The sequence below is a fragment of the Cebus imitator genome, unplaced genomic scaffold (genome assembly GCF_001604975.1).
Source record: "Cebus imitator isolate Cc_AM_T3 unplaced genomic scaffold, Cebus_imitator-1.0 Scaffold68, whole genome shotgun sequence".
Classification (NCBI taxonomy): Eukaryota; Metazoa; Chordata; class Mammalia; order Primates; family Cebidae; genus Cebus; species Cebus imitator.
Window position 1 is genome coordinate 10,464,157 of NW_016107383.1, and position 12,212 is coordinate 10,476,368.

The window sequence follows — 12,212 nt, forward strand, 5'->3', positions numbered from 1 at the left end:
GGCCAGGCGTAGTGGCTCAAACTGGTAATACCAGCATTTTGGGAGGCCAGGGTGGGCAGGTCACTTGAGGAGTTCAAGACCAGCCTGGCCAACATGGTGAAACCCCATCTCTACTAAAAATACACAAATTAGCCGGGCGTGTTGGCACACGTCTGCAATCCTAGCTACTCAGGAGACTGAGGCACGAGAATCACTTGAACCCAGGCTGCAGTGAGCCAAGATCGCACCACTGCACTCCAGCCTGGGTGATGGAGCAAGACTCTGTCTCAAAAAATAATAATAATAATTAATTAATTAAAAAAAATAGAAACAGTCTTCCTAAAATTGGTGGTCTATGTCTTTATTACCAAATGTTTGGATCCTAAAATCCCCTTTTCAGATTCTGCTGGGTTAGAATAAGCAAAAATATTTTCCTTTCGTTAACAAAGTGCTGACATTTTGCAGTGTAGGAAATATTAATGAAACTTGGACAAAAAAAAGTCTTTAATAATACTACCAGTCACTATTTCCAAAGCCTCTAAAGTAATCCAAATGTTAGCAATTAAGTGTGCTCTTGTCATTATGTCAACTTTACTAATGTATTTGGCTTGTGGCTACACACAGTAGGCAGTACTCTTCATTGTGTGTACTGCTCTACACTGTACTGGTTATTTTTTCCACACACGATTCCATGGACCAAACCACATGACCAAGCTACGGATTAACAGTATCTAATGGTTGGATGGAAAATTGGCTTCCTATCTCAAGGTAAGCAAAAGTACAGTTATGAAAATAACAGAGGCCAGCTGGGTGTGGTGGTTCATGCCTGTAATCCCAGCACTTTGGGAGGCGGAGGTGGGCGATTGCTTGAGCTCAGTAGTCCAAGACCAACCTGGGCAACATGGTGAAACCCCACCTCTACAAAAAATACAATAATTAGCCAGGTGTGGTGTCATGCACCTATAGTCCCACTTACTTGGGAGGTTGAGATGGGAAGATTGCTTGAGCCTAGTGAAGTCAAGGCTGCGGTGAGACATGATCACACCACTATACTCCAGCAGGTTGGATGACAGAGTGAGACCCTGTCTCCAAAAAAAAAAAAAAAAAAAAAAGGGGGAAAACAGAAGCCCAAGCAATGGACTCCCAGAATTTTACATAATTCAAGAAAAGAAAAGTCCCTGAATTCATACTAGCTAGGTATCATAAGGGAGCCATGTAAAAAAAAAAAAATTATTCCTAATGATACAAACTGAGGATAATTAGTTCTGAACAATAAACGACTATTATCTTTAGAGAAGAAAAACCCACATGGTAACTAGAAAAAACAGCACAAGTTACAGGGTAGGAATTGGCATCTATTAAGAGACTTCTCAGTCTGTTTTACTCATTGCCTTTTTTTGTAAAGTTCATAAATGAAAATCATTTTCCACTTGAGTTAGATTTTGTTCATCTTAGTGAAGCTTCTGATTGTATTACTGCTTCTTACAGTTGAGGTTTAACTGTCTAAGGACAAGAGCTGGAAGAGTTCAGCTTCAGAGCAGCAGTTGTTATTAATTAGGATCAAGGCAAATCCAAAAAGCCCAGTGAGTTACATGGGTATACCTCAACACAGGTAGTAATCCCTCCTCTGTAAGCTGCTTGATGGCAACATGGCTCCAATTGCTCATCTCTACGGTCCCCTAAGTTCCCAAAGGATTACTTTAAATCTTCTTGTTGTTTTTAAGACCTGCACAGTATTAACATTTTAAAGCCCTAAGAAAAATGCCCAAAACGAATTCACCTACCCAAGAGAACAGAACTCTAAATTGCAACAAGGAAAGAAGTGTAGCATAAGGCCAGGAAATTGAAAATACACGGTATGGCTTAACGGATAAACTTTCCATAACTAGATCAGGCCTTTTCCTTGTCTTTACTCTTTGCTTCTCTTAGTCTTTAAAAAATACTTTTTCCAGAAAAGGTCTGGGTGCTAAAACAAGAAAAAAATATTAAAAACTTTTAAAAGTTCCAAACAAAAACAATAGCTAGCATCTTCCTTTTGGGTGGTAATATTTCTAGTATGAATAACATAACAACAACCATGATTGCATACATACTCTGTACCACTCATGCCAGTATGGGCCTTATGCACCTTGTGTTAAGAAAGGTAGGCAGTAATCTCCTTATTTTAAAGGGGATGTACAAAGGGGCAAACTGACACCAAGGACAATTATAAATCTCACCCAAAGATCTGCTGATTCCAAAGCTCATCCTTTTAAACAGGGTTATAGATACTGCCTTCACTTACCATCATTTTTCAGATACTACATCTATTGTATATTAATTTTTCTGTCTTGCCTCCTAATTTTCTATTTTTCTTTTCTCATACATCTCCTTTTTTCTGACTACATTTTTACTTAAAAACAAATCATGGCTGGGCGTGGTGGCTCACACCTGTAATCCTAGCATTTAGGGAGGCCGAGGCAGGCAGATCACTTTAGGTCTGTAGTTTGAAACGAGTGGTAAAACCCCATCTCTACTAAAAATAACCATGTGCTCAGAGTACTGTGCTAAGTGCTATGGAGCTATAACATGAGCAAGACTTGGTGTGTGCCTTTGAGGAACTCAAAGATACTAGACTGTTGTGGGGAGGAAGGGATAGCCTAAAACAAATTTCTGTACAACACGGTAAGTGCTGAAACAAGTAGAGTGCTGTGTACACAGAACAGTTTGCATGCTGTGAGTACACACTAGGAGAAGAGGAGTGAGGGGCAGAGGATGTGGGATCTGTTTCCTTAACAACAATCAAAATGTGATTGTTACTTGTGTGTGTGTGTGTGTGTGTGTGTGTGTGTGTGTGTGTGTGTGTGTGTGTGTGTATATATTTTTTTTTTTTGAGATGGTCTTGCTTTGTTGCCCAGGCTGGAGTGCAATGGCACGATCTTGGCTCACTGCAACCTCCACCTCCCCAGTTCAAGCAATTCTCCTGCCTCAGCCTCCCGAGTAGCTTGGATTACAGGCACCCACCACCACACCCAGCTAATTTTTGTATTTTAAGTAGAGAAAGGGTTTCACCAAGTTGCCAGGCTCGTCTTGAACTCCTGATCTCAGGTGATCTGCCAGCCTTGGCCTCACAAAGTGCTGGGATTACAGGTGTGAGCCACCACACCCGGCTGTTTTTTTTAACCAAGTCATTTGATGTTTTATTATTAAAAATTTTTTAATCTCAATTAGAACTGTCTATCTTATCAAAATTTCCTCCCACATTAGTTTGTCAGTAGCTTATCCACTCTGGAAGAAGCCAATGTCACCTGCTGTCACCTTCAATCCTCCCCCAGAAAGTCCGTCCTTCCCTCCGCTGTTCACACACTTCAGTGACAGTAGTTCCAACCTATTTTCATTATTTATGTCCTCTCGTCTACAGAGGCATTAAGGATAAAGTCTTATTCTTCTTTGTATCATGTTGAGGAGGCACTCGGTAATCATTTACTGAATGAAAGAACCTCTCTATTAGCAATTAACACTTGGCAAGTGAGTTGAAGCACAAGTTGTGATATGCATATTTTAAGATCAGACGCTATTTCAAACATGCTCTGATGATGGTGAATAATCTTCAGAACAGTTAAATTAAACTGATACTGCCAATGTTTTCAATTAACCCTAAAACGAGGTTTAAAGTATTCAAGTTGCATTTCAGAATCAGTTCTAACTCATTTTAAATGAAAAGTCATATGGGCAAAAAACCTTGGGGACTCTGCCACTGCCCTTGCTCGTCATAACACACAGTCTATTAGACTTACAAGGCTCATCCTGGCCAAAACTAGACATTAAAGTTGAGGAATATGCTCTGTGAGCCTAACCTAAAGAACTATTAAAGAGAACTGTTTTTCTATTTCAATGTGAACATGAGAACTTTTAAAGTTAAGTGAGCTGGCCTACATAATATTTGACAGAGGTATAGGGTTTTAGTAACCCTGCTATTAACCACATGAATGTCCCTAAAAGACACAGCAAATAATATACAACAAACTAAACAGTTCTAAAAGGGATGTATAAATGAGTGACCTGAAAGAGAGAGTATGTATCCACAGAGCATTACTCTAACCCATCCTATTCTACTTGGTGCTACATCTTCACACTCCAGAACTCTGGAGCTTGAAGTCTAGGGTATGACAGACTCTACTAGAAAATCTGCTTCTCACCCAGTGATTTTCAACCAGTGGGGACATATCAGAATCTCACTTGTGGGGAGCAGGGAGGGAAGGGAGAGGAAGTACACTTTTAGCATGTGTAATTCAAAAAATCCCTTCAGGCCATCAAGTCACTGGTTTAATCATATGCTCATACACCACATGACAAAATTATTCATTATTAAATATTATGATTGTATCTTAATAGAGATAGTATTATATCTATCTGGATAGTATCTTAGAGAGAATCTGATCCTAATTCTTCTTTGTGTATAAGAAACTAAGGAGGACAGAGCATTGTTTATTCTTAAAGGTCTCTAGGGATAGATATACCTTACTCAAATTTCTGCATACTATGAGTTCTCAGCAGTGGCTGGCACACAGTGCTCCATAAATATTTGCTGAATGAATAAATAACTAAATTAACCCCATATAGAAGCTCAGTCTAATGTTTAATGATCTTCATGATTAAGATGTTTTTGAAATTTGACAAAATGCTTACGTTTTAAATTCAGACTGTGACCTAAGTTTTCTTTTCAATTTATAACACTCACTCACTAGTATAACGACAGGAGCTCCAAATTTAGCTACAGGCAAGGGGTTATAGGAAGTCCTACAGGGTGGTGAGCTTTGGAGTTTTCTCAGAAGCCACCACCCAACATGGCTCCTATTAAAGGAATCTCGCAGTTCCAAACTAACAATATTCAACACCCAGCAAGAGTAAAATATGCTTTTCTAGCTTTGGTGGTCCTATAATACTTTTGTGGGTTTTTTGTTGTTTTTTTTTTAAGAGACAGAGTCTCCTTATATTGCTCAGGCTTGTCTGGAGTTCAAGCAATTCTCCTGCCTCAGCCTCTCAAACAGCTGTGACTACGGATAAAGGCTGCTGTGCCTGGCTTGTAACACACTTTTAATATCCTTTGCTGTTAAATCATATCCCCCAATTTGGGAGGCCGAGGTGGGTGGGTCACTTGAGGTCAGGAGTTTGAGACCAGCCTGACCAACATGGTGAAACCCTATCTTTACTAAAAACAACTACTTGGGAGGCTGAAGCACGAGACTTGTTTGAACCCAGGAGATGGAGGTTGCAGTGAGCTGAGATCACACCACTGCACTCCAGCCTGGGTGACGGAGAGAGACTCTGTCTCAAAAAACAAAACAAAACAATCACATTCCCCAAAATAATTTAATTCATTCCACTGGAACTGTTCATGTATCAATGCATCTGTTAAACAAACAAAAAATGTAAAGTCAAGTAAAACTCATTCTTTATTTCTACCATTAAAATAAAATTAAGTGGTTCATCAACCAGAAAATGACATGCTTCCATCCCTTTGAATTACACGTAGGTATGCATGGAATTTGTTTCACTTAACTTCTGATACACAAAGGAAAAAACAAACGTGTTGATGCTTAATCCAACTATAGTCTCAACTGATAAAAGTTACTTTAAAATGACTCAAGATGTTACAAAAATTTGTAAAGTCAACAAATTTCCTTACTTGAGTTGAGTATCTTTGGGACAAAACTGTAGTCGGTCAAAATCTTTAAAAAGATAGAAAAGAATAATTATTCATAACATACACAACAAAATTATTTAATTTCAAACAAAGTCATTCTAAGAGGCCAGGGTGGCACTCACCAAGTCCACATTCTCCTATTGCCACAACTTTCCCTTTATTGCTTTCGGCAAGATTTAGCAACTCCTTTAAGTAAAGATCAGGGTTATTCTTTTCAAATTCACCACATCTTGTAGGATGACATCCAACGGTACTGAAAAACAGATCTAACACATAATAATGTCTTAGGATTATTTTCAAAGTATTTTCTTATATTTATATTTATTATGATATTTAGAGGATATCAAGTAATTTCAACTGGTTTTCAACAATAGCAATAAGTTATTCAAATGATAAGAACTGCATTATGTTAATTATATGACAATTTCTGGAATACCTAAACAGAGTAGGATATGAATATGAAAATTGCTTTAATGTATTAATAAAATAATTAATTCAACTTTTTCTAAAGCTTCGCATTTAGGGCTGTAGAATGCAAAGTGAACATTTTTTTTTTGAGACAAGGTCCCACTGTGTCACCCAGGCTGGAGTGCAGTGGTGCTATCACTGCAGCCTTGACCTCCTGGTCTCCGGTGATTCTCCCACCTCAGCATCCTAAGTAGCTGGGACTAGACACATGCCACCATGCCTGGCTACTTTAAATCGTTTTTTTTATTTTTGTTGAGACAGGGTTTCACTACATTGCCCAGGCTGTTCTTGATCTCCTGAGCTCAAGCGATCCACCTCCCAAAGTGCTGGTATTACAGGCCTGAGCCATCATGTCCAGCACTAATTTTGTCTTTTATATTCACCAGTGCTGTGACTATCTGGATTTGTATATTTTTGTTTAACACCAATTATTCCATTATTGATTTATGTATTTAATATAGCAATAAAAATGTATTCCCTTAAAAAGGTTAATAGTGGGGGTGATTTAAAGAGGTGGAAAGGGGGATTTGTTTTTCTAATAAAAGAATGAGGGCCAGGTGAGGTGGCTCACGCCTGTAATCCCAACACTTTGGGAGGCTGATGTGGGCGGATCATGAGGTCAAGTTATCAAGTCCATCCTGACCAACATGGTGAAACCCTGTCTTCAAAAAAATAAATAAATAAAAAGAATGAGGTTCACTTATTGGAGGATACTCTCACAGCTTTACTTATATAGAATACAAATGGGGAGTCAAAAACACTTTTTGAATGGCTTAGCTGAGCCTGAACCTTGGGAGAGGTATCAAGCCTTCCCGGGGCTCTCATGCAGATGTTTACAAACATTTACAAACAAAGGAAGCAGCACTTTTAAAGCTATAAGAACACAAGTTACATGGAGAGGAGTGGAAAAGGGCTGATAATGGAGGTGGGAGAAGTTTAAAAAGCATAGAAGTTTGGGGATAAAAAGGATAAAATGTTCTTATATCTCAAAAACTCCCTGGAAGATATTCTATCTTTAATCTCTAAGAAAAAGTGTCAATGGATCCTAAAGAGAATTGTGCATTTTGGAGCGATTTCCACAAAAATATAGCTTTTAATAAGTTTTCAAACATAAGGGAAACACACAGTATCTTAAATTACAAAATTTAAAAATTACGTAGAATGTTTAATTTCTCAGTGACTAGCACATAAGATATGCAAAAGACGTTAGCCAGCGCGGTGGCTCACACCTGTAATCCCAGCACTTTGGGAGGTCAAAGAGGGTGGATCATAAGGTCAGGAGTTCAAGACCAGCCTGGCCAAGATGGTGAAACCCCATTTTTACTAAAAGTATAAAAATTAGCCGGGTGTGGTGGTGGGCGCCTGTAATCCCAGTTACTCGGGAGGCTGAGGCAGAGAATTGCTTGAATCCAGGAGGTGGAGGTTGCAGTGAGCCGAGATCATACCACTGTACTCCAGCCTGGGCAACAAGAGCAAGACTCCGTCTCAAAAATAAATAAATAAATAAATAAATAAATAAGTGAATGCCAGATAAAAGAGGTTTTACATAACTAGGAATCTTTTAACAATCATTCCTAAAACTTTAAGATTTTAAACAAATGCAAAATGTATGAACATAAAGCGAGCATATGAGGGATTTACACAGCACTGTTATTTGCATTCCTGGTACCCTGAACAGTATCTGGTTCACCTAGTAAAAATTTAATTAAATGACCCTTCACAGCTCAAGTTAAAAAAGAGTAAATAAAAAGCAACTTGTATTTTAAACACGTTAAAACACACACATGAATTCCACATCAAAAACACCTGAGGTTATATTGTGTACCTGGAGAACTTTATTCTCATTAACTGAAATCTTAAAATAATCTTTGTTTAGTACTATGAAATGGTTTTATAAACATCTGATATACCAATGAGTACTTTGAATTTCATCATCTTAATCATGTCCCACTGAAAGTCAATTTTCCTGTTGTTTCCACCAGTCTTGATCCATTGTATTATACCTGAGGCAGTTTTCAGAAAGGCTTCTTCAAAATTACTTAATTCCTATTTTTTTTTGGTAAAAGTAATATGAAGATACCATTTGTTTGTGCCAAATGCAGTGCATCTTTACTGTCTTGTAGGTTTCCACCTGTAATCATAAACTGAAATAGAAAGAAATAAGCTGACTTTAATAGGGCATCAACAACAGTTTCCTAAACATGCCTTCCTACCACTTCCTTATTCCAGAATGCTCTTTCCTCTGTGACTGTCACACACCTACCCTCTGTTTAAAATTCAGCTGGGAGATTACCTCCTATGCAGAGTGGTACCTGACTACATCTCAGGGATGTATGTATGTAGGTGTGTGTGCATGTAGAGGTATAGATTCCATCACTAGACTCTGTTAAAATGTATTTACAATGTCTATTTTTCCTACTAGACAAGTAGTTCCTTGAGGACAGAGATCAGGTGTTAGGAAAGAGTGAATAATAAAACCAGTGATTCAATAGTGCTGACTGACTAAACAGTTCTCCAAGTATAGTCTGGTAACTCCCAGTACATATATGAAGTCAAAACTATTTTCATAATAATAATAAGACACTCTTTTTCACCCTCACTCTATTGCAAGTGTCCACAGGTATTCAAGAAGCTACACAATATGTGATACCACCACAGACTAAATACAGAAAAAGATATGAAAATTCAGCAGGCTGGCTGGACGTGGTGGCTCACACCTGTAATCCCAGCACTTTGGGAGGCCGAGGAGGGTGAATCACAAGGTCAGGAGTTCAAGACCAGCCTGGCCAAGATGGTGAAACCCCGTCTCTACTAAAACTACAAAAATTAGCCAGGCATGGTGGCAGGCGCCTGTAATCCCAGCTACTCAGGAGGCTAAGGCAGAGAATTGCTTGAACCCAGGAGGCAGAGGTTGCAGTGAGCCAAGATCGCACCACTGCACTCAGCCTGGGGGATGGAGTCAGACTCCATCTCAAAAAAAAAAAAAAATCAGCAGGCATAGAACCCAGTCCATTAGAGATTTGAAAAAACATACAATTATACTCACGTTGTTAAATTGTTTTTGTTCTGGAATATACTTATTTTTCATAAAAATATTCCATTTATGTTATCAAGTAGTTTCTTGTTATTTTATTTTATTATTTTTTTTTGAGACGTAGTCTCATTCTTGTTACCCAGGCTGGAGTGCAATGGCGCGATCTCGGTTCACCACAACCACTGCCTCCTGGGTTCAAGCGATTCTCCTGCCTCAGACTCCCAAGTAGCTGGGACTACAGGCGCGCGCCACCATGCCCAGCTAATTTTTGTATTTTTAGTAGAGACAGGGTTTCACCATGTTGACCAGGATGGTCTCAATCTCTTGACCTCGTGATCCATCTGCCTCAGCCTCCCAAAGTGCTGGGATTATAGGCGTGAGCCACCGCGCCCGGCCGCTTCTTGTTATTTTAAAATAAATTAATAAATATTTAAAGTTTTTAAGTTTTAGTATAGTATATATCAGTAGATAAGGCTCACAGAAACAAAAGCTCTTTGAGGGTCCTCAATAATGAGCGCAAAAGGTTTGAAAATCAATGAGTTAATGCATACTAATGAACTATCTGTAAGAAAATGTATGGCTTTTGGCAAATAAGCACACTTCTACACAGACAACCATTAGGGTCCACCCTGTAATTAGAATGCCATCTTTCCTAATCTGTTAAAATGAAAATGTCACTGAAGAGCTACGTGTTGATAGAGCACTGAAGCAGTGCTGTTTAAGGGGCATGTTCTTCTAAAGATGTGATTCAAGCACAATGATATATATTTTTGTAAAGCATACTTCAAGAGTCTTAACAAAATGAAGAATTCATTCTAGTTACAACTTAGGAAGAAAACACAAAACAAAGATAGAATTGCAAATGATAAACAGATGTTTTCATATAGCTATTTAAAGCTTTAATATGATTAGACACTGAGTTTCTATTCAGGAAACATATAGCCATAATTACATCCTTGACTATCTGTAAAACATAAGATATAAGGCAAGGCATGGTGGCTCACGCCTATAATCCCAGCATTTTGGGAGGCCAAGACAGGCAGATCACCTACGGTCAGGAGTTTGAGACCAGCTTGGCTAACATGGCAAAACCCCATCTCTACTAAAAATACAAAAATTAGCTGGGCGTGGTGGCAGGCCCCTGTAGTCCCAGTTACTGGGGAGGCTGAGGCAGGAGAATCGCTTAAACCCAGGAGGCAGAGGTTGCAGTAAGCTGAGATCGTGCCACTGCACTCCAGCCTCGGTGACAGAGCGACACTCTGTCTAAAAAAAAAAAAAAAAAAAAAAGACATTAATAAAAATATTGGGAAAACTTTGTTACTAACATACCTAAAACTTTAATACTAGAACAAATGCCTATATCCTGTATTTAAATTATGTAAAATACTAACCAAGACTACTTTTTATTTTACCTGTAACTTTTCTAAATAGGCAATGAATGGCAAGACTAGAGGGCATCATCTCCTCTCCCAGTGTATAAGATGATAACGATGATGATGATCCCAGGGTGGTGGCTTCCATCATACACATAATGTAGGTTGTTTCTTTTATGCCAGGTATAATACCAAATGCTTTACACTGAATATTTTATTTAGCCTTCATAACAACTCTATTAATCAAATACTATTATCATTCTCATTTTACAGATGAGAAAACTGAAGTCTAGTGAGATAAAATACCCCAGGTTATAAAGCTAAGAAAAACGAAACAGGGGCTGGATACCAGGTTTGTCACGCCTTAACTATGCTCTTAACTACTACAACATAAATGCAAGGTATTGAGTTAAATTTCAGTTTGGAATCATGCCCTAGGAAAAATCACTTCAGTTCTGTCATTCCTGAGAGAGAGAGAGAGAGAGAGAGAGAGGGAGAGTGTGTGTGTGTGTGTGTGTGTGTGTGTGTGTGTGAATAAACATTAAGATTAAATTACTCATGGCTGAAACATGAAAATTTAGGAACTTAGTATTTCAGAGTTTGCAGAAAAGCACTGTTTAAAGTGATTTTCCAAGCAGAGTGACTACATAATGAGAAATGAATGTAACTTCTATCTTTTCATATTGTTTGTGAGTAACAACAAATAAAAGTTTAGAATTGGAGACTGCAGAACTTATTTAGCCACCAATGTCACTTTCCAAAACAGATTATTCAACTTGGAGGCAGTGGCTACCAAGTGTCCTGATAGCACAATATGGAATTCAACCTTATTTCTTATGTGTATATGTGGGCTAGCTCCCTGTTTTAAAGCTAATTTAAAGAAATATCTATTTATTTGCTTACTAGAACTCTCTTAAAAAAAAAAAAAAGAGGCATTTTATTACTGTAAAAATTAAAGTATTATCTCTGTTATTTGAAATGGTATACCCTAACTATAAATAGCCACACTTGGTGTCAGATACATGTCTTTTTGACTATTACTTAATTCTGACAAATGCTAAGTTATGTTATAAAATTGATTAAAAGTGGCCTCTTAAGAAGTCTGGTAATTCACACAGGTTTAAAAATTTTTTTTTCAAAGAGGTTTTGCCATTTATCATATATAAGAACTATACATGAGGTCTGTGTAACTTAAATTGCTATCAACAGAATATTTTGATATTTTATTTCAATTAACTTTCTAATATCACAAGCAGACAATATGTACCCCAAATGTGGCATTGTTTTCTTCCCTTCTACTTTGCAAAATTTTAACTAAAATTTAGTTAAAAAATAAATTTAAACAATCTCAAGAATAACAAAACAGATGTTACCTTTTTAACACCAATCTCAACAGCTCTCCCTATTACATCCTGTAAGTCATCTGTAAAAGAGAAACTCCACATGAAGAAAACCAGGGAGACAACAATTTGACTTTTTTTTTTAGCTTTTGGGCAAATGACAATTTGAAGTTTTATACTCGAAACTACAAACTTCTACAGGTAAGAAGACCTTTATTAAACTGTATTATAAATGTTCATGATCATGGTTTACCAATATACGTGTTTCACTTTGTTTAGTTTCATTCAAGATACATAATGAGTTCTTTTTTTTTTTTTTTTTTTTTTTTTTT

At 37.7% G+C, this 12,212-nt stretch overlaps 1 protein-coding gene across 2 annotated transcripts in view; it reads right to left on the reverse strand.

Annotated features, from left to right (window-relative positions):
• The window catches only part of TATDN1 (TatD DNase domain containing 1), a 51,942-nt gene that overhangs the window by 20,201 nt on the left and 19,529 nt on the right, over nt 1-12,212 (reverse strand). The window contains exons 3-6 of one of the 2 annotated variants that reach the window (XM_017530756.2): nt 11,914-11,963; nt 8,214-8,277; nt 5,788-5,931; nt 5,648-5,690 (exon numbers count right to left, since the gene is read on the reverse strand). In XM_017530756.2, coding sequence (XP_017386245.1) covers nt 5,648-5,690; nt 5,788-5,931; nt 8,214-8,277; nt 11,914-11,963 — 301 coding nt within the window. Of the gene's footprint in view, nt 1-5,647; nt 5,691-5,787; nt 5,932-8,136; nt 8,278-11,913; nt 11,964-12,212 lie in introns of those variants that run through there. The other variant, XM_017530759.2, reaches the window with a different exon arrangement.